The sequence below is a fragment of the Polyodon spathula genome, chromosome 36 (genome assembly GCF_017654505.1).
Source record: "Polyodon spathula isolate WHYD16114869_AA chromosome 36, ASM1765450v1, whole genome shotgun sequence".
NCBI classification, from domain to species: domain Eukaryota; kingdom Metazoa; phylum Chordata; class Actinopteri; order Acipenseriformes; family Polyodontidae; genus Polyodon; species Polyodon spathula.
Window position 1 is genome coordinate 2,668,639 of NC_054569.1, and position 23,262 is coordinate 2,691,900.

Here is a 23,262-nt window from a genome sequence, read left to right on the forward strand (position 1 = left end):
TACCTATAATTACGCTTGTGGGTACAGCATGTAATCCATATGGATTCAGTTTGATGATTCATAACATCTAGTAAAACGAGCACAGGGCTTCTTAAAGATGCGTGAGTCCATCGAATGTGATTGACAGGAACAATAGTTCTTCAGAGGATCTAGAAAGCTACAGCGGCCAGAACGCCCTACATTCGTTTTAAAATAATTATTTGTATTTTTATTGCAAGCCATGAACTTAACGATGCCTCTAAAATTTGAACATACCATTCCCAGGTTACCAGTACAGCGGGATCGAATATATAGACACACTGGAGTAAAGTGTGCCGAGGTTACAATGCTATAGGAATGACTCCCATAGCAGAATCCGAGTACAAGTTTCTACAAACACAAACTAACCCACCCTTCCAGATCTCCTGTTGTTTGAAAGCTGCACAATTCACAATTATCTTAGAAAATGCCCACCTTGAGACATTTTGGAACATATTATTGAGTTAATTTGTTGTTTTACTATAGTGGAGAGAGAGAGAGAGAGAGAGAGAGAGAGAGAGAGAGAGAGAGAGAGAGAGAGAGAGAGAGAGAGAGAGAGAGAGAGAGAGAGAGAGAGAGAGACTAGAGAGAGAGAGAGAGAGAGACAGACAGACAGACATTAATCACTATACTCTCTAGGTTGTTTGCGGGGATGTGCGTATATATATTTTATTATTATTATTATTATTATTATTATAATAATAATAATAATAATAATAATAATAATAATAATAATAATAATAATAATAATAATAATAATATATCCCATCCAATATACAGAACCTTTCTTTGTTTCAGATTTATGAGTACCAGAGAAAGACAAAGGTTGTGTATACAGAATGGAGCTTAGTATGCAAAATTGACATTATATATATATATATATATATATATATATATATATATATATATATATATATATATATATATATATATATCCTAAATTGCTTTTTCCTGTTGCATGGGTTATACTAACCAAAACATATTTTCAACGTGGCCTAACATAACCCTGCATGGGTTCTTTTATTTTAATTTCCATTGTCTGTGAATGAAAGTAGAAAGCAGGTCTGTCTGGGTCTGCAGTGATGGAAATGTGCTTCGTGGCACAGCCTTGCGCTCTAAATGCACAAGTGCATACCGTCCTCTCCAGTGGAAGGCCCTCAGAGCTACTCTCCTGATTAGCAAGCGTGTTCATTTACTCAGACTAGCTCGGGAGCAGGCATGGACACTTCATTACATCATTTTCAATTGTATTGATGCAATGGAAATGCACATGTAGAATAGACTAAGAACTGATGTGCAGGCGTGACGCAACATGAACCAGTGTGCCAATACAAGCATTATTGGAATACATGGATAATGACACTCCTGGTTAAGGCACTGTGGCTGTTTCATACATTTCTGTGTAACTGAATTATTCTTATATCTACTGACCAAGATACAATCTTCCCATACAGCTTGTCACAGGTTTAGGTTGAAATCTTAGAAGCATTTTCAATGCGGAAAATAGGTGGTTAGTTTTAGTACCATAAGTGTGTCCTAATGTAAATGACTGGTTTGATATAACATGAAAACAGGGTGCTGGGCTCAATCTAAGAGTGAACAAGGTCTTTGTGCCAAAACGCGCAGCAATAGGTAATAAAAAAGAGAGACTCGGAAGCCTTTTAAATGAAAAAGGTCAGTTTGAAGGTTTAGCTTTTTTTCTTGCACGTTTGTTTAGCGTTATTAAATTAGCTGGAGCTCTTTTCTTCCACCAGATGTAAGCTCGTCGTTTACTTCTGTCTTTCTTTTGTGCAAATTGCACCTATTCAGACAGCACACGAAGCATTTGCATGACCATGTATTGAAGGGAAGATCAAAAGAGTGGCTTTTTTCCGTGCCTGGTATAGTCAGCGCACATCTTTTGAAATTTCCACCTTGGAACAACACAGAGAAAATACCCCTTTATCGGTGCAATGGTTATGAGCCTCATATAGTCATTTAAATTTGTACCAGGAAGGCGGTTCGCATTCATTTGGGAGGTTTACATTAATAGGTTTTATTATTATGTCTTGTTTCAAAGAGGATGCGCATTACTTTTTCCCCCCTTTGAAAAAGCGATTCATTTAATTTCAAAACGTGATTTTAATTTACTGAGAAAATAAAAAGCTGGGAGAGAATAGGCAGTGCGGAAGGTGATCAATTAAGAGATTAAGCATTTTGCAACACATGGACGCATCTGCATTTTATTCTAGTAACAAGGCCATCAGCTCATTTTCAGGGGGCTGCTGTCTACTTCAGCGCAGTGCTCAGATCAAAGCGAAAGCATCTCCCTTTGCTTTCCAGTCTGAAAGAGGGATGCTAATTTACCTCCTTAATGTGTGGTGGCGAGAGACTCCTTCAATTAACTGAATTCTACAGCTGGGGGGGGATAATAAGATGCAGAGAGAGTCGGTCTGGAAAGGCAGCATTTCTCATTAAATGAAAAGGTCCAGTATTCATTACCTCTCGCATCTGGGGCTAAACACTAAAAACACAGAGCATCAAAGAAGGCCATGATGGGTTAAATAGAGACTATGATCTAATTAAAATATTACATTTGAGTAAATAGCTCTTTGATATTCATCTGAAGGTTCCATTAAAGAAATAGGTGCTTGAGATTAGGAGATTCGGATTATGGGGGGGTGGGGGGTCGGAATTATCACTTAAATACAGAATTTTGGGGCCTCTAATAAAAAACTGATTCAAAGTGTCATCATTTTGAGATCTAAATGTTGTGATGAGACTGAAAAACATTTGATTATTCAAACAGTTTTAAACAGGAACAATTTTTTTCCCTGCTTGAACTTAAAAAAAAAAAAAATCAGGATACACTTTTTTTTTTTTTACAGAAATTAAAAAAGCAACAATGGCATAATATGTTTTATTTAAGATTCACTGTTCCTTTTTTTATTTTTTTTAAAAATCAGAAAGTCACTTCATGCTATGATGTTTACCATGTACAGTGTACATGCATTTAATAAAAACTGATTACAAAGTGTCACAGTATCATATGGAACACCAAACAGTTTAATTTAAAATGTTTTGTTCAAACACTGCATGATAAGCTTTAGAAATAAGCCTGTGTCATCTTTTCAGAAGTTGGATTGAACTGAATAATCTTAAAGTTTTTCACACACACACACACACACACACACACACACAGTTTAATCACAACAGGATAACAGGATAACTCAATATTAATGCCTACAATTTCCCTGAATATATACACATTACATTTGGACTCTTACCCAAAAAAAAAAAAAAAAAGTACATACATTTTTACAATATAAACAGCACTTTTTAATTATATATATATATATATATATATATATATATATATATATATATATATATATATATATATATATAAAATGTATATACAAATGTGCATTGAATAAAGTGTGTTTATTAAAACACTACTTGAATCAAGGGCTTTGACAACAACATTTGAACTCTTACGCATAATATGTACTTGCATGGATTTGATATTCATATTGCAAAATCCATTTTAACCTGTTTTAACATTCAAACGCTTGTCCCGGCACTAACAAACACTAGGTAGAATGAGCAAAGGTCTGTGTTTGATTTGCTAAAAGAGAAGAGATTTCTTGGAGGTTCAATTAAAAGCACACTCTGCCCCGAGTGCTCCGACGTGAGGATGATAAACAAGCTGTTCTCTACTAAGTGCTGACGATCCTGGCAGCAGACTTACCAAGCTTACTAAGGAAAGCTTTTGCACAATGCCTGCGATATGTAGCCTGAGCTCTTAAGCCACGTGCAACGCTCTGAAAGTGGACACTAGTTGCTTCTCCTCTTCGTGGCGCCTCTGTAGCATCTCCAGTGTTGCAAGCTGGGATAGGTCTAAGTCCTCCAAATACCGGGCATGCTCATTTAAGCCCCCCCTGGTTGGTTTCTTTGCTGCACCCCTAGGCTGTGGGGGTGGTTTGGGCTTAGGGATGTTCCTGGCATATTCCAAAGCCTATACCCAAAGAAATGTATTAAAGAATTGCAATTTGCTGAAACATTTGTGTGCCGTAACTTTCTGGTAGATTATTTTGGTATGAAAAATACATTTCTGGCACTAACAAATATACAGCCTATTATCATACTGCAAAATAAATATTTAGCATAATACAAAATATAATTTTGCATGGGTCACGCTGTAAGAAGATTGCAAGCTGTATATTCTAAAACCATGTTATTTGCAAAGAAATGCAGTTATAATTGACAACAGGTCACAGTTATGAGTTATGAAACTCATAAAAAATATTTAATTTGGAGATTCTTAAAAGCATCTTAAATGGCATAGGTAGTTCTAGTACCACATGTAGTTCCTAAATTAAATTACTGGTTCGATATGACCAAAAATATAGCCCCCATCACCGGACAGGATCCCTGTGAATTCAGAACAGTATCAGCCTCATACCTTTTTCCTGGGAGTGTCTTCAGTATTCTCGTTGCTCTGAGGTTTACTCGTTGACGTGTAGGGATTTTTACTCATCTTCATGTTTTGTTCTTTGACCTGATTTGAATAATGTCTCTGCCGTTTAATTTTCTCTGCCTGCAAATCCACAGGAAACGGCAGAAGATTACAAAGGGGCTTTTTAATTAGCAGGATCATATTCTCTCAGAACATTCTCTCTCATTGTCCACTCTTTACACCCTCAAAAACAAAATTAGTTGCATTTACTTGTTTATACATTCACAGAGATAGGAGTTAAGCGCTGGTCTTTGAAACACCAACCTTCATTTCACGCACATATGCACACACACACACGCACACACGCACACACACAGTGTTTGCAGTTATAGAACTTACTGTTTCCTCTGACACCTGGTTACTTCGTCCAAGACCTCCGAGCTGTACATCCTGTTTCAAGTTTTTGTAGTCTCTCAGTGTGTAGGCCTATGTTTTAAAGAAAGAAAAAAGGATACTAGTTTTCAAATGGAGAGGAAACAGAATTTGGGAGGGTTCTGCAGGAGTCACACACAACCTGCAGGTGTCACACAAACACCAGCGAGAATTAATCAACTCACAGGACAACCACAGCTTTTAGGGGTAAACAGCACCAAAACCGCTTGGCACCCCCTGGACTAATCCTTGGTGTTTGTCTGCTGGGCACTCAAGCAGCAATACACAAACCTCACAACGCAAAACAAAGGGAGGTTTTATTCCAGATCAGACTGTCTGCTTTCAGGCTTTAGATGCGCTTCTAAACCAGCCATTGGTCATGTATATTAACGACTCGTTATGTGTTTTGTTGCTGTTCTCCAAGGTCCCTTGCTGTTAGTTTGGTAAGCTGTCTGCAGCTTGTGTATCCCTCACAGTTCCAGACATCTCCGAATACCCAAACGCACTAACGGGACGATGCAATTCCTTGTTCAGCTGGAAGGAAATGTTGCTCAGTGTGCACCGTTAATTTGCTCCTCACTGAAATCGTTTTTTTTTTCTTTTTTTAAGATTTTCAGTGAAAATTCTTTAACAAATGCAGTGATTCAAGGTGAAGAAAACTGCCAGTGGTCATTTTTACTTTGGCTTCATTACAGAACTTCTAAGCTGCTCAGACCTTCTCAGATATACTGATGACTTAATACTGCCCAATACCAATGAGTTTAAAAATAGTAATACATAATGACTTATAAAATGTATTGTGAGATCATTTAGAGATTCGAAAAATGTTATGCAAATCTGCAGGGTGTGTGTTTTTAACACATATATATATAAGCAGCAAACATGATGCATTATTTAAAAACATGGCAAATCCCTTATAAAAGATTACTGCGGAGGACCATGATAAAAACAAACTGCATCAACGCAACAGTGCAAAAACCTGGAAAATGTTCGGAGTGATCACGCTGGCAAAGGGGCATGAAGACACAGATTACATGCAAGTTTGCATCTCAGCGCCCTGCTGTTTGAAAGAAAGGGATTCCTCCTAATCATATTACTATTCAATACTTTCAGGATAAGCCACAGTCGCCATGCCTTACATCGTCCGGCGTCTTCCAGCAATTAACTACATCTTAGATTACTTATACAATTAGCTGCATTGCTTAAAATAAAAAAAAAGACATTTTCTAATTATTCAACTTGTCACTATCTGTTATATTGCAAAACAACCGGCCATTCACCCAAATTAGCTGGGCAACAATCTTTCTGTTTAATCCTCTGGTACAAAGACATGTTGTTCTGTGATGTAACTGAACACAGATTGCACAGATCATTCTAATATACAAAATCCTTTATTCACCATTAAAAAAAAGTGCGCTATGACTAGATAAAAGGTGCTACGAGACTCATAAAAGACACACAACTTCATGCAGAAATGAATTAAAGGAGAACACAAGGTCCTCACCTGGGGCCTTTTTGCATATTAATCTTGAAAAGAAAGAAAGAACCAAATAACAGGTAAGGACATGGAGGACAGCTGAAGTCAGACTGCTAGATCCTGATTTAAGAACCATGTCCAAATTATTTTTGCGTTATAAATGAAAAGTTCTAAAGCGCTGATCTATTATATATATACATATACATTACAAACCAGTAAAGGCAAACAGTTAAGATAGAGAGGAGCATGCAAACAGAGCCAGCCTCCCGCTGATATCGTGATAGAGCTGTCCTTAATGTTTCCTAGCAGTGTTACAAGGAGAGAAATATATATATAGTAGCAGAGCAGAGGGGGGGGGGTAAAAATCCTCCCTGCCAAACCTGTGTATTATTTATTAATTGTTTTATTTCACTGTTAATTGTTTGGCAGTTGCCACTTATTTTAAATCAGCGACAGCTACCAATTCCTGTATAAAGACAGCGGTGAGTCTGCTCAAGACTGCTGAGTAGAAGGAAGCAGAAGGCTGGGTGCTCTGTTTCCCAGCAGTCACGACAGTGAGTACGCTGATCTGTTGCAACGCTGTACAGCAACGTTTCTTTTGTTTGTGGTTGTTTTGGCAGGTAAACAGCTTAGCTGTCCTGTATGTGTGTGTATGTAAGAACTTTTCCTAAAAACAAACCTTGTAGTTTGCCCCTTCCTTGAGCTGCTTCTGTTTTTCCATTTGTGCCAAGTACCCTTCAGAGCTACTGCGCTGCAAGGTGCCCCCCCCTGGCTCCCCCACCCTCTCCCTAAGCTCGGAGTCACTGGTGGCTGAGAGCCCTATGGGCGGCAGCACTGTGAAGGAACGCCCTCTCTGCTCGGGGGGCTGGCTGCCGTCTGGCCATTGGCTGGGCTGATTTAAGTGGCCAAACCATGGGTCCAGATTTTGCCTCTGGTGAAAAGGCATCTGGTGCGGTGGTGAGAACCTGCAACAAATAAAAAAAAAAGGATGTGATTAATTTCACCCATAGCTTTAAAACACTCAACAGGGATCACTTTGGAAATGCTAAAACAAACTTAGCAATTTCAATGACAAACAACTACAATGTCTTCAAAGTTCAAGATGCTGCTGAAGACTTTTGGTCGAAACTTTCGTCATTGAATTCAACAGGTTTCTTTATAACTGGGTGCCATGCTAGAATTTCAATGAGATCTGCTTTCTTTAGTTAGGTACATGATCACACATCGGCTAGACAAGCAGACACACAAACAGACACCCCACTGACACGAAGGTCAGGAGCAAGAAATTCTGCAGACCTGTCTCTGTGGTGATCATTCCTTGTATCATGATGATAGCACGCTGTGGGATCCTGTCTTTGCCTCCCTCTAGCCCTGTACTGCGGTACTGTTGGGCTGATCTGGTCATGGTAGCCTTGGAAGTCTTTGTAAGAAGGATGTGGATTTGGCAGTGAGGCCAGTGGAGGCCTGGAGAATTGCTGTGGGTAGAAAGGAGAGATTATCTCCTGGGGGTTTGGGTGCTCCTGAAAACGAGGCTTGGAACGGGCCCGGGGCGACTGAAAGACAGCTTTTCCCAGGTAGTCTTGTGGAGGGGCCAGGTTGATGGAGGTCTGCCGGTGGTCCTGACTCACAAAGGGCAGGAAATCTGAAGAAGTGTTTAGATTAATGTTTAGGTTGACTGTGGGTGCCTTCTGCTTGAGGGGCGTATAGCTGGACCTGTTCAAAGCGGATGCCATGGAGGAACTGTAGCTGCCTGATGGTGACGTCTGGTGGGAATCCAAGTCGTCAATGACTAGAACATCAGCAAGAGCAGGGCTGCTGTGGTAGGGGTGGCTTTCTGGAAACAGGTGCCCTTCTTCAGGGACATCCACAGGGACTCTCTGGCGCTGTCTGCCGCGGTGATTCTGGGAGTCTGGAGGGCGGGGCGGTTTTCTACTGCCTGTTTGATTGTTTCCACCTCTCTTTGGAGCTTTTCTGACTTTATTCTGGACCTGGGAAAGTTCAGGGGAAATTAAAAAGGGCAGACAGGATGTGAGCATGCACGCTTGATGCCATTTTATTCTCTATCACTGCGGCAGATTTAACTTGCCTAAGAGAAGCGTTTATAGCACAACAACGTTTCTTACATTTAAAATCATAGTGAAACCGGGAATGGCTCAAAACAAGGTTTTATCCCAAAAGTTTACAAAGAAAAATAAGAACAAATAAGAAAACCAAAAATGTTCACGAACCAATCAATTTTGTTCAATAACAAATGTATATAAATAGCTAGAAACCATATACAATATTTGCTTTGATGTTATTATAAGAATGCAAGATCAAATGTCTGCTACTTTTTTTGTCAATTAAATTTAGATGGGAAGTATGAATCTAAATCTATTCCTATTACAAGGTTATGTGCAAAATAATTGAGTCTCAATGGAAAACCAGTCAAAACCTATTACAGAGTAGATATTACAAGACTGTGCTGAGGGTGAGTTAGTAGGTAGGAATATGGCAATGTTCATAGGATAAGGGCTTGTACAGATCTAATATTAACATTGTAATGGCACTTGTACGAAGGTGGGCATCTGGAAGAACTAATTCAATTACTGACCAATCTTCATAGCGGGAAACTTGGGTTTGAAAGAGGGGTTTAGAAATGCCATAAACCGCCAGGCTGAAAGTTTGTAGCTTTTTTAAATGATTCTCTTATTCTATTGCTATTTCCCATATTTAAGTTATATACTGTATACATAAAGGTTTGCTACAGTAATTGTGCAGTTTACTTTGCTTTTATATAATCTATTTACCATTCTTTACCATGCATGATATATAATATATTTATATATATATATATATATATATATATATATATATATATATATATATATATATATATATATATATATATATATATATATATATATATATATATATATATATATATATATATATATATATATATATAATTCCAATAGCAGATGGTAAGTATAATGTTCCAGTTATAACAGGTACAGTAGGACCTGCATGTAGTTTAGAACCCTAGCATTTCGAATTGGACCATGTATTCTAGTAGTCCGTGGTTTCTCAGTTTCAGTGTGTGTAGGATTCCACTGTTCAAACACCACCATGCCAACTCTGATAACTGTTTGCTGCTGCCAGCTAAGACCTTCCTTGCTCTATTGTCTTATTTACAACACAGATAATCACCTGGCAGCTCGCATGGTTCCTCTCCGTTGAACAACATATGTTTTGCTTGCCTGTTATAAGCTCAGTTATAGGCCGTTACATTATTCACATTAAATTTGACTGTAGCAAGAACGCTGTTTTGTGATCTTGCCCTGCCCACACAAACGAGGGCAATTAAGTGATAATTGTTTATCTGTTAAAGGTAATAATGCAACTTTTACTCTCATTCTTTGGTATTAATTGGTTTTCACATAAGTGCAGTACATCAGAAACGTACTGGGTGTAATTATAGGAAAGCAGCATCAAGACTCAATGACATCTAATTTCCTGTCTGTGAAACTCTTAGAAAATGGGCATGTGTAATGGTTTGCATTAAGCAGCTTTACAGTAGAACATAGATTTCATTTAAACAAATACATATTTAACCATGCAACACACATTGTTTTTAAACCCACTTTTACATAACAAAGTGAGTAGCATGCTCATTAAATAGAGTATCAATATATTGATCCATATTGATTATCTGCAAAATGAACAGAAATGTACTGTGGGCAATTTTCATCAGGGTTCAGAACACATGATCATTAACATAGTCTAACATAGACCCCAAACTACCTGGATTCAACTCTTACTACAAATGCGGTGATGTTATGAGTCTGATTAGTACATTTATTTTTCTGCAAAGGCCACGATCATAAGCTCTTATTAATATGATCCGGCATTTTAGGTGCTGTTTGTGCTCTGTCTAGCCCGGTGTAACGAATTTGAATTCAAGTGCAAAAATCGACCGGTTGAATCATACATGCAGCCTGTACAATGCTGCTAGTACTGTCATCAGCATGCAGCATCAAAGTACACTGCACATTAAATATGTGTGCGGGCGCGTGTGTGTGTGTGTGTGTGTGTGTGTGTGTGTGTGTGTGTGTGTGTGTGTGTGTGCATATTTCTTTCAACTTATTTCCAAACCCCGGGGTCAGCCAAATGAAAGATTCCAAGTCTGATCGTCAATCATGCTGTTTGCCTCTTGGTTTATACTTTGAAGTAAATACACCTGCCTTGTGCATACTCATCACTGCATAAAGATTTTAGAGCAGGAGTTCATATGAAGCAGGCTTGATCACTAATAGCAACACAGCTTGTTTAACTTGGTACTATTCTTTATTTTTCTGATAAAGTATGCACTCAGCAATTTAAAAATGGGGGCCTTTTTTTGCACCTTTTTTTTTTTTCAGGCAGTTTATAAATGCAAGTTTCTATTCAAACTAGCATGCATATTGTATACTTGTGCATGCCTTTGCCCCGATTGTTTTTACATTAAAACAGTTATGTTTCAATTTTAATTCAGTGTACACTGCTGTGAGGAATCCTATTTGTTTAATAAGAAAGTCTGAAAAGGAGCCCAGCATCTAAACACATATCATTTGGGGTTTTGCTGATTTTGTTTTTAAGCATTACCACCTAGTGGTGACTGTGTTAAATGATCACAGATCCAAACCAGCGCAGCGTATGTATACCCAAACTGAGCAGATTTATAGGCAACTCAGTAACTCAAGTCGTAATTCAGAACACGGACAATGCGAAACGTCAGCTATGCTGAAGCGGCATGTGTCTACAAAAAAAGTCATATCCCACAATCGCAGCGCCACAGGCGTTTATTCAATGAATTGCGCCACTACAGTTCCATAGCAGCTATTACTCAGACACCCACTGTAGACAGATAAGCAAACCACAATATCACAGCAGGAGTTTCACTATTGCAGCAATTTGCTAGAATACAGTGTTTGACCTTCTCTACCTAAAAGTGAAGGCTGCTGAAACTCTTCTTCCTTTTTCCTTTGTGTGTAGTGTTATATTTAGGGCTTCTGTTTTTTTGTTTTTTTCTTCTCATTATTTTAATACATTTTCACGTTTTTGTACATTGCAAAAAAGCATACAATTCCAATGTATCATGCTTTTTTTACAGACTTTCTCTTTGACTCTCATGAAGTCCATTACATTTTGTATTGGCTTGCTTTACAATATTAGTTGTAATTAAAGCTTATATGGCGTTGTTACACAGACAAAGTAGAACACTTTCTTTATCCCCTAGGAGCTACTGACACGCTTCACAGAAATATTGTATTTCTGAATTATCTGACAGCTCACGGCTTTTAACATTTTTGTTAGACCAAATATTTACTCCCTTAGATGATTGCGAGATTTAAAGCATGCTTTTAGAGTGCTTTGATATCCTGCCCAGTATCCCGTTTGTTGAGATCAGGACTTTGAGAGGCATTGTACTTCATGTCCTCATTCTGACAATGTGTATTTGGTGCCCACTCCCCCCCCCCCTGCTTTGTACTGCTAAGCCGATGTGGGTGAAATGCTACGAGATTCTCTGTCATTACCTGCATTTACTCTAAATGCTGTAGCCAAACTTCAAGCAAAGCATTTTACTGAACTTGACAATGTAGCTGTAGGGTGTTTCTAAGGCATTAATCTAATAATGTGCCTGAATGTGAGACAACAGTTTGTTTTCTGCAATTCAGTGCTGCTAGCAGGTTTGCATATTATTCCCCTGCACCATGAGTAAAATGACTGTGCTTTTCCAACTAAACGGTAAACAAGGATATACAACGGAGGACATAAGTTAGAATCATAAAAGCAACCTTCACTGCAATTCTGATGAGGCAAAACTTATATTTCTGGGTGCAAATGGGAAAGGGAACAGCATTGGTGTTGAATTTCCTTTGAGAATAACCTTTGTCTCTTCACCTGCAGCGCCTGCGCTCTCTGTTGCCATCTTTCCTCAGGGTCCAAGACTTCCTCCGGACTCTCCTGGCTGCTAATGCTGCGAGGCTCTTCGGCCGCTCGGAGCGCCTGCTATTTAAGAAAAAAAAAAACAAGAGAACTAATCATATTGTTATTATCATTTCAGAGCACCAGCTAACACACATCATAGTCAGCAAAAACACAAAACAGATTATATAAAAAATATATATACATTACACTGTACTGTATGGTGCCACATTCTACAATTAAACCCCAGAATCAATGCACTATACAGTCGGTCCGTTGAATGGAATTCTTAACCGTCTGAAATGTAAATATAAAAATTTTAGGGAACATAAATAAATAAAAAAAAACAACGCTTGATGTTCCAGAAAGCCTTAGTGTACGTACTGTGCACCTAGTCAATATCTCTACATTACAGACCCAAACACTTTAAACAACTGTTTCTTAACGCAGTAATGAAAATCATTTAGTTAACATTCATGGTCCTTCGGTTGTTAAGAACTATCTAACTCAATCAATACCATTGACAGGCTGAAGAGATCTTGGGTGAATGTAACCAATTGTAAAAGCTCCTGTGAATAGGCGAAGGTCACAGAAAACCATGCAGCACAGAGAGAATTGAGCTGTAATATATCTATCGATAAAGGCACTGCCATGCTGGTCTGTCGCTGCACAGAAAGGGCAGGTAGACAGTGGCACTGTACGTGGCGTCCTCACTATCAATACTGCATTGTTCGGACTGAAAAAAAAAACTTTAAAGATTTTGAAAACATATTCAGACATCCGGTAGCATAGATTTTGTTTTATGTTTTTATATATAGCTAGGTGGATAGATAGATAGACAGATAGATAGATGTTTGTTATTTTGGACATATCGGGGGGGGTCTAATCAATTGATCTAAACTATGGTGCTTCTAAATAACCCCTGCTGTTTGAATGATAGAAGAAAGCGACATTGTGAAGCACAGTATGTGTGACAGTGTGTGTGAGTGCCATGCTTGCCCAGCGTCTGTATTTTAGTTCCACCACTTTTAGATCAGTTGAACAGACCATACTATCTGTCAAACACAATATCAGTTTTTTAGATCTGTAGCATTTGGTAACATTCATATTCTAAGTTGAAAACTAATGTACAGTATCCAGGTTAAAGAACAAATCCCATAGGAATCAAAGAGCCTTAGACAGCGAAGTCAATCATGTTTGTGTCAGGGCATGTAGAATTTTCCAGCACACATATTTTTATATCAAGCTGAAAGGTCATTCCCTAATGCAGATCAATGAGGGCCATATAAGTGCATTGGCTTGGTACTACAGTTCAATAAAGATTAAGGTACTGTTCGACTGCACATTTTCCCATGCATGGTACAATATTTATTAAAAATAAATAAAAAATTAGATAATTTTAATGGAATGTAATCTACGCATAATGGAATCTAGAAGCTAAAATAAATTTAAACAAAAAACAAAAACACTCAAAAGCACTTGAGAGTTTAAATTAGATCCTCCCGTCTGGGCTTAAACGAGACACATTCACATTAACAGCCTTCCTTTAAACACCACATTAAGAGCTGGAAATGTCAAGGGGCATGTGACCCGACCTGAAGTACGGATGTTAGACAAGAGCTCTTGTTAGTTTAGCTTTTACCTGAATGCAATCTATTAAAAAATCTCATGACAGGGTTTGGGAAAGTTAAATGTACTCAAAGTCAATGTTAGCAGTAGGAAGAAAGCATCGAATCCTTGTCTAGGATTGTCAAATACAACTTTTATTTTTTCAGTAAGCAGCGATGAAAAAAAAAGGAATCAATTTATTACAATGAGTACATTTCAGTGTCTGATGCATTAGAAGAGTTAAATGTAGATGGTGTACTACAGTATAACAAGACATATCTCTAAAGGATAAAGATTTTACTTTCGCGTTATGAAACACAACAGCCAGTTGTCATGTGTTTGACAGCCTCAGCTGTGTATGCCACTGGCTATTCTAACTTCTATGCCGGACTGCACTGTAGCGGCCCACAGTCTGTACCCCTGCTGTTCTGTAGCATTTCCTTAGAGGTGCAGTGAAGTCAGTGCTGTAACAGGTGCTGATGTGGGCATAGCTCACCTCCTCATTATCTCTTCGAAAGTGAAACAGGGCTCAACCTCTGCCCACGCTCCTGCAAGCATCTTTTGTAAACCATTTTAATAATCCCAATCAAATCGAGAAAATGATCAAATGGAATTGCATTTCAAGCATCATAAGCTGTGTAATGTCTATTCTGTTAAATTGAGGCTAGTAATTGCTTCTCCACAGACAAGGCACAACAAAGCCCCCAATCATGACATGTCATTATCCCGGACTGGGAAACAGAGCTTTCGCGAAGACGACTTCAAAGGCTTGTGGTTCTTCAATTGCACTGGGCTGCTATTGTGGAGGCCCGGCAATCTTGATTAGGTGTTTACACCGAGGTAAGGCGCACAGGAGCCCTGGTCTGGAGCTATTAAGAAATTGTACATTATGTTCCTCGCTTTGAAGTGAGGGTCTGAGGGAAGGGAAGCGACTCTGGTTGAGTGCAGCATAGGAAGATTGCTCCACTACTTCTGTCCTTATCAAAGGAGGGTAACAGAATTTCATCATGACTGGCAAAAGTTGTTGCATTATGAGATTGTGTATGTCTAAAAACCTTGCTAATTACTGAGATGTAGTCCTGTCTGTTACAGAAAGGATACTGCAGAGAAATCGAACCCTAAAACCTTCACGTACTCATATCTGAAACAGGTACCAGGGATGAAAACGTTACCACTTTCAGTTATTACAATGTGAAGAAAATCACCCAGGAATGTCTTCTTTTTATCTTGCTTAATTGTGGGTTTCTTAAAAACAGTTTCGCCCAAAACATTCATGTGAGTTGAATTCTGGCACACACCAGTAAGCAAAAAGTGGAATAATCCACATGTATCCTCAATGAAACCACATAGAGTGGATCACATTAGATTTTTTATTTAAAAGAAACCGTGGTTGGGTAAAGCTTCCACTGTCGTCAACACATGGAGCCAATGTAATACCAACAGAAATGAAAGGGCTGAGTAAAACAGGGGGTTTTATTATGGTGCAGATTATGACCTTGTCAGAGTACTGATTGTGTCCATTACAGTTCACAAGCACATTCATTTCAGAAATGATTGGTGTTCACTCTACCACAGGGAAAAACTAAACTGAAAACCCTGATGGTTTGTGTGTGTGTGTGTGTGTGTGTGTGTGTGTGTGTGTGTGTGTGTGTGTGTGTGTGTGTGTGTGTTTACAGCAGCATTTAATGAAAGTGCTCTCAAAGAATAGCCAACAGAGACGGCCATTGAAACCAATACATCCCTCAATTGTGAGCAGAACTGAACAGCCGGCAGTACGACAATACAATGGGAACCATCCACGATAATGACTCATATGTCCATGCACTGAACTAGCTTCTATACAAGCAGATACCTGGAGCTGTGCTCAGTCCCCTTCTGTCTTCAATGCCACGGAGAGGAACCGTGGCAGAAAAGCCGGAAGCACAGATCAATTAGAGCTAGGAAGAAACCCAGGCAGTGAGCGCTGCTTTCTTTACAACACTGGGACATACAAGTAGTACTTCAATATGTAAATGGGAATGATAGGGAGCATTATGACACTGCTGGGTTCAGATGGTTTGGAGAAAGCAGCAAATGCAGCAAGCGTGCACACCCCAGACAACTAAAGAAAACCCTGGTGCATTATAATACTGGGGCAGGTGCTCAATTCTCTGAGTGGCTCATTGGTTATGGGGCATAAATGCATCTCCTGTCTTCCAAATGGCAGCAACTATTGTTGTGCAGCTAGTCATAATGCAAGGTATATTTGCCAGCACTGTCTCTCTGTCTGTGCCTAGCTGTTTTTTCAGAATGTTTCAGAACAGTCTGAGGCATCATCAGCCAAAAGTGAAACATCCAAGCAAGGCCAGGGCTGTTTAAATTGTGCAGTGCATAGTACGATATATATTGCACATTTTCAATTCGATTTGATCACGACGGTACTACAGCAGATACTCAACAGCCAGCGCGCCAGAGAAGGTTTTGGATCACTGAGTCGTTTACTCTCCAGCTCAATGTATTTTGGGTAAGTAAAATGCAACATGACCTTGAAGTCCTGAGTACTTTCAATAAATACGCTACACAGTTTAACTTATAGGTAGGGCCCTGCGTTTTTCACGACTTGCCTTTTCAACCTGTAATTCAGTCCTACAGCCTCAAGATGTCGATATAGCCTCCACAGTAAGTCATGTAATGACCAATCATTACACAATCATCTCATTACATTGCTTTAACTATTTGAATTGATCATCCCATTAACACCAAGTACATATTAGCAGGATAATAATCAGAACGTTGTGAACGGCCACTGACGTTAAATTTAACCCTTACATCTCTGTGAAGATGCATAATAGGATTTTAAAAGGACATTTCTTTTCAATATTATTTCAGAGAACTCATAAGTGTAAATATATTATTTACAGGGTTTAATTTACCAGTACACTTTTACACAAATCATTTTGTAAAAAAATAATAATAATAATAATAATAATAATAATAATAATAATAATAATAATAATACATTTTCTTGATAGCTGGCCCACCTGGCACAAATATATATTTAGTCAACAGAAGAGAATATATATGTGTGTGTGTGTGTGTTTTAGATTTCCCGTTTCTGGCAGTGATCCCTGAACAGTATAGATATTATAAACATTTATTGTAATCTGAGTATTTGAAAGATTCTGTAACATATGTAAGCTGTGTTTATTTATTTTTCCTTTGTTTTGTTTTTAGTGGTTTTGATTTCTTCTTTGAATACAGGTTGAAAAAAAGGTTGTTCATCAGAAGTCCATGAAAGAAAAATCCATTCTCAGTTCTTGTGCATTATTATTAGCCAGAATGTAATCAGTCAATTACTATATTATTCTTTTCATCAGCATAGCTGGAGAGGCTACACAGACATCTGGAGGTTTGGGACTGAATTGCAGGTTAAAAAAAACGCTGAAAAACGCAAGGCCCTATGAGGTATGCATTAACTACAGCCTTACATTGTAACAGTAATGTTATTTTGAACTACTGTACAAAAACTTGGTCTTTCAATAAAAACAAAAACAACCATTATTATTATTTGCATTATTAACCACAAACAATATGGCTGTGAAGCAAACAACCAGATGGAATATACTTAACAAAAGGCCTGCAAACACAAAGCAGAGCCCAGAGATTTTTTTAACCTGCAATTCAGCCCTAAACCTCCAGATGTCCGTGTAGCCACTCCAGCTAAACTGATCAAAAGAATAATTAAGTAATCAGCTCGTTAAATTCTGGCTAATTAGAAAACACTCCCTAATTACGAGGGGCAATTATTGTCGTTCTAGAAATTGATGCGTTTAAAGAGATAGCTTACCTCGAGACTTGCTGTTTTAAACAGATGTACCGACAAACTCAGAAAGTATTTCTTTGAGAGGTTGCACGCAGCAATATCCACCTGGTGTGCTGCACAGATGAGGATAACTTCTTTTGAAAGCCCTAATGCTAGAAATCATCAAACGTATACTAACTTTGCAGAATTAATAAATACATACTGACCACTGGTATAGGAGCTGCACAGCACAGACTGCAGAATAAACCAACAGTGTGTTGTTAAAACCCTCCTCAGAGTTTTTTTTAATTTGATGAGTTACTACAACCCTGATCAATGCAGAATAAAACCACGTTTTATTTAACCAGTTCTCACATTTCTGAAGGCAGTAAGGATTTTAGACCCACAACATGTTAGTAGTTTGAATAAAGAACCCCTCCCGTTAGATTGTAATCCAGGGTTTGATGTTTACTGTAAATCAGTAATGGAGGGATAGCAACTATATATGCAAAAGAAAACGTTAGTGGAATTTCTTTGACCGAATTTTGGAGAAATGCAGAAGGGTAAATGCTAAAATATATTTGTCAGTTGTTACCAATTCTGTTGATATTGAAAGAAGTGTTTCTTCATATGGACACGTTTTCACAGAGCAAAGTCAATCCATGAAAGAAGACCGGGTTAATCATCTTAAATTGTATAGCAATATATATATATATATATATATATATATATATATATATATATATATATATATATATATATAATCTGCCATTGACAAAGTATATATTTATTTATATTTAAAACACCCGGTATGCAACTCATCTGAAGCGCTGATTGCAATTATTTTATTGTGTGTGTGTGTGTGTGTGTGTTTTGTTTATAAGAACATTTAAAATCCTAAGAGCTTGTACAGGTTAAAAGTTAAATAATCAGAGAATGGGGAAAGCAACTTTTTGTAATCGGAGAATGCCCTCTAGTGCGTAGAGATGGAAGAAGTTGTTTCTCTCGGGCACTGTAATAATCTGACAAAGCTTCTGACTTCAAAACTTAGGTTTGTCTTTTGGATGAATGGTCGTGAGAAATGTATTAATTTATTTAGTATAAGAGATAAAAGATATAAGAACATAAGAACATAAGAACATAAGAAAGTTTACAAACGAGAGGAGGCCATTCGGCCCATCTTGCTCGTTTGGTTGTTAGTAGCTTATTGATCCCAAAATCTCATCAAGCAGCTTCTTGAAGGATCCCAGGGTGTCAGCTTCAACAACATTACTGGGGAGTTGATTCCAGACCCTCACAATTCTCTGTGTAAAAAAGTGTCTCCTATTTTCTGTTCTGAATGCCCCTTTTTCTAAACTCCATTTGTGACCCCTGGTCCTTGTTTCTTTTTTTAGGTTGAAAAAGTCCCTTGGGTCGACACTGTCAATACCTTTTAGAATTTCGAATGCTTGAATTAGGTCGCCACGTAGTCTTCTTTGTTCAAGACTGAACAGATTAAATTCTTTTAGCCTGTCTGCATATGACATGCCTTTTAAGCCCGGAATAATTCTGGTCGCTCTTCTTTGCACTCTTTCTAGAGCAGCAATATCTTTTTTATAGCGAGGTGACCAGAACTGAACACAATATTCAAGATGAGGTCTTACTAGTGCATTGTACAGTTTTAACATTACTTCCCTTGATTTAAATTCAACACTTTTCACAATGTATCGGAGAACACTGCTTGCAAAAGGCATAATTCAGTTAACATTAAAGATACAAATCGGCTGTATATTTAAAGGTGCATTTAAAAATATATTGGACTGAAAGAAACAAAAAAACCCTGATAATTATCATAGAAATGAAATAGAAATACGAGCTGCTCTACCTAGAAACACTTAGGAATGAATTAATGAATTGTCCAACCGGAACAATATAGATCCATTTACTACAAAAATGCAAATGATACAAAATGGGACTCTAATTAGGAGATCCATGCTTTATGCTTTGTTAATTTACAATTGTGTGTGTGTGTGTCTATATATATATATATATATATATATATATATATATATATATATATATATATATATATATATATATATATGCTTGGGCACAATAGTTATTATTTTTGGATAATGCATTTTGAATGTTTGAGAGGTAGCAATGGATGTATTCATTCATGCTACATGAAATAAAAGGCACAATGCTTACATAAATAATAGAGTTTACTGTTCATAATGCTCTCTTTGTGTTTTGCAATAATTGCATAATAGTCCTGAAAGTGTTCTAATAAGCAAGTAATTATGAAGTGCCTTAAGAGTGGTTTGATGCATTGATCGGGTAGGCCATTTTAATGCGATGGCCCTACAGTAAATGATAAAGGTCATGCATAATTTTTAAAAGGGCTCAGAGGGGGTTTTGAACATGCTTTTGTTTGATTGCCTTTCAATTTAAATCTGCACAGGTGTGCAGGCGTGACTGTCAGAAAATGGTTAGGTTTTCGTCAAAACGATATCAAATTTGCTCTACAGCCCAGTAATTATTCAATTGCATGAGTATTACTAATGAGTTAGATTTTTAACTTTACAGATGAAATTTTTTAAATAAAACAAAAAGTTTAAGAGCTTAAAAATGTTCAAGTCTCAATGGACAGACATGCATGTGCAATGTGTACTTCAATGGAGCGCATGCATTTCAGGGCAAGACAAAGCTGGGAACAAAAACAGAACTGACACACCATGAGAGATAGTGGTGTCTAATCTAATTGGTCTTTAAATCAGTATGATCCAGCACTGGGGTCCCTTGAACCCTTAATCTTGATGTCCCATTACAAGGACACCATTACGGATGAGATGAGGGATCTGAAGGCCCTACCGCAGCTGCTAAAATTACAAGCACTTGACATAAACATGCTGCGTACCTGTGGCTGACTGCCTGTCTCTCTCTTCTGGCTGTGCTTGTGCAGATACGAGCCCTGCTTTGGTGCATTCTTCCCAAGAGTGAGTTTGTTTTTTTCCACAAAGTCCTCCCTGGGCTTCCCTTGTTTCTCATGAGATTTGTGAGCGTGCTTTTCGTTACAGTGGGCCTGCTCTTTGCTTTCTACAGTGCCACTGCTGTGTTCCGACTGCTGAACCATGAAAATCATCCCTTCCTCGATTTCCACATCATCCACAGAATCCCTGTGGCACTCATGTGGCGGCTCTGGGTGTCTGTGATTTCTCATTGCTCTGCGCTCCCTTCCTCTCTCGTGCTTGCTCTGTCTCTCATGGTTCAATGCTGAAGGTCCTTGCTGAAGAATCTTCTCTCTGCGGTATGGTGTCGAAGGCAGCTTTGGTTTGGTTTTCAAGTCTGTCTCGGTCCTGCTCAAAGAAAAGCTAACCGCGGGAGCGTGTTTATTAAAGACCGGCCCCTCTCTCTCTTCCTCCTCTTCCCACGGTTTTCGAGGACTTTCCTCCGACATCCCATGGGATTCTCCAAGCTCTTCGTCCTGGCTTCCTCTCATGGCAATGACCCGGGGCTGTCCCAAGTCTACTCTCCAGTTTGGGTTGTAACGCAGCTCAGCGTATTCATCCTCATAACCAGCCCTCCTTTAGAAGTAAAAAAGAAACTTAAAAGACAATCAAAAAAATAAATAAAATCAGGGTAGAAAGAAAAAAAAAATCAGCCTTACAAGTTTATTGTGGTTTATTTTTTTGCATATAAAGTTCAAAATAATGATGTTGGAAGTCATAAATAGCTTAGTTATATTTGATAACTGCAATCAGACCAAAAAAATAAATAATATTTATTTAGTTTTTCCCCCTGGTGTTTTGCAACACAATACACATAATGAAACCAATTTAGATTATCCTGAGGAGGTGAATTCATAATACATTTGAAATTTGTTTTTTTAAACTAGCAATTTTCAGCTAACAAAACAGAATGAATGCATTGAATATGTCTGAATTTTATATTTAGGCTTTGGCTTCAAACATCCTAGCCTGCAGCTCAATTTAAAAAAATTAAAAAGGGGGGGGTTGGTCCCCTGCGGAGTTCAACTATGAGAGCTTAGTTCAGAAAACATTAATTTGCTATACTTATAGTTTATAAAACAAATTACACAATGGTTTCCAAATTTAAAACAGTACAGAAGGAAAAAAAAAAAACACAGACACATTTTGCAACACCTTCCTTTCACGGACACCCCGTTCAGTGTCTAGTTTATGGGTTTCGAGGTTGTCCTCTGAAGCGCAGACAAGTGTCACGGCAGATCGTTTCATAGAAACGTAATGATCCAGCTTTCAGAATATGAACTCGAGAGGTATATTGTTCTGCAGCCTGCAAACGGGGGCGTTGGTCGCTGCGTTGGAACAACATGACTGTGAAGTGCCCCTTCACCGGCTATAATGTACACACACAATACACGCAAAAACACCGTGTCCCTCTTATTCCTCGCGGTTTACACGGACAATAGAGTACACAACACTTCTCTGCTGATGGACAGCAAACAGATGGCCGGGGGCTACGTTTCAGATTGCTGGGATCGTAATGGGGGTACGAGAGCTGTGTGTTTGCACTTGTTAATGGACTGCATTGTGAGTCCTTACCATCATAATATCAAAGAAAACCAAATCAAATGTCCACTTGATAGAGGCGGCTTCATATAAATTACTCAAACGAGAGCGTTTCCCATTACAATTGTGTCTCCTGCACTCGTGGTAAAATATTCAATCCCTAGCCAACGGTGATTGTTGAGCAGGTGAATAAAAGGAGACGGTTAATCATTTATCATTCATTTGGTTTTTTTTTGTTTGTTTGTTTGTTTGTTTTCAGCAAATGGCCGTTTATTTAAAGTTTGCTCTGGGGTTAATTAAAAAAGAGGCACGGCCATTGTATCGCAGGTTTAGCCCTAATTCAATTCTGTTAATAGAAACATCATGACCGATTGATAGGACATTACCTCGCAAGGACGAAGAAGAGCGCTTCTGGCGTGTCTAAAGCTACAGCCCTTGTGCCTGATTGTGAGCCAATGCAACTTCTGTTGTTTCATTTCCAACCATTCAAATATCGATGCTCAGCTAATGGTGCGATACAATTATCAGAGAGAGAAAAAAAGATAAATTCTGATGTAATCCAAACCAAAATTTTAAAATGATATAGCATGCTCATTATTATTATTATTATTATTATTATTATTATTATTATTATTATTATTATTATTATTATTATTATGTTCACTGAGACCAGTTGCGCCTCTAGATTTGTTTCAGGTATCTCACAATGTAGCTGCTTACTTTTATACAGCTATAAAACAAGGTACCCTGTCAGCTCTTACAACAACTATCGCCACTTGCCAACAATGTTCAACCTCTGCCTCTTAATTTCGTCCTTTTTATCGAAGATATAAATTGCTGATTTTGTTCTGCATAATAAACGGCTGGCCTGTGCTTCTTTTCTGTTTTTTTTCTGTTTTACATGTTACATTGCTGCCGCCTAGTGGCGGAAACAAGTCAGGAAAGAGCTCGAAAGAAGGTTCGAATAGAATATGGTGCTTTTACGTGAGATTCAGTCTTCTCTGCGAATCAGCACACGGCCATGGCGTGG

At 38.2% G+C, this 23,262-nt stretch overlaps 1 protein-coding gene across 1 annotated transcript in view; it reads right to left on the reverse strand.

The window, feature by feature from the left end:
• Window positions 1-3,461: 3,461 nt before the first annotated feature.
• Window positions 3,462-23,262, reverse strand: part of jhy (junctional cadherin complex regulator) — a 23,285-nt gene continuing 3,484 nt past the window's right edge. The window contains exons 2-8 of the mRNA XM_041234857.1: window positions 20,600-21,266; window positions 12,288-12,395; window positions 7,662-8,353; window positions 7,045-7,330; window positions 4,856-4,942; window positions 4,463-4,597; window positions 3,462-4,015 (exon numbers count right to left, since the gene is read on the reverse strand). Coding sequence (XP_041090791.1) covers window positions 3,803-4,015; window positions 4,463-4,597; window positions 4,856-4,942; window positions 7,045-7,330; window positions 7,662-8,353; window positions 12,288-12,395; window positions 20,600-21,266 — 2,188 coding nt within the window. The 3' untranslated portion in view covers window positions 3,462-3,802. The remainder of the gene's footprint in view (window positions 4,016-4,462; window positions 4,598-4,855; window positions 4,943-7,044; window positions 7,331-7,661; window positions 8,354-12,287; window positions 12,396-20,599; window positions 21,267-23,262) is intronic.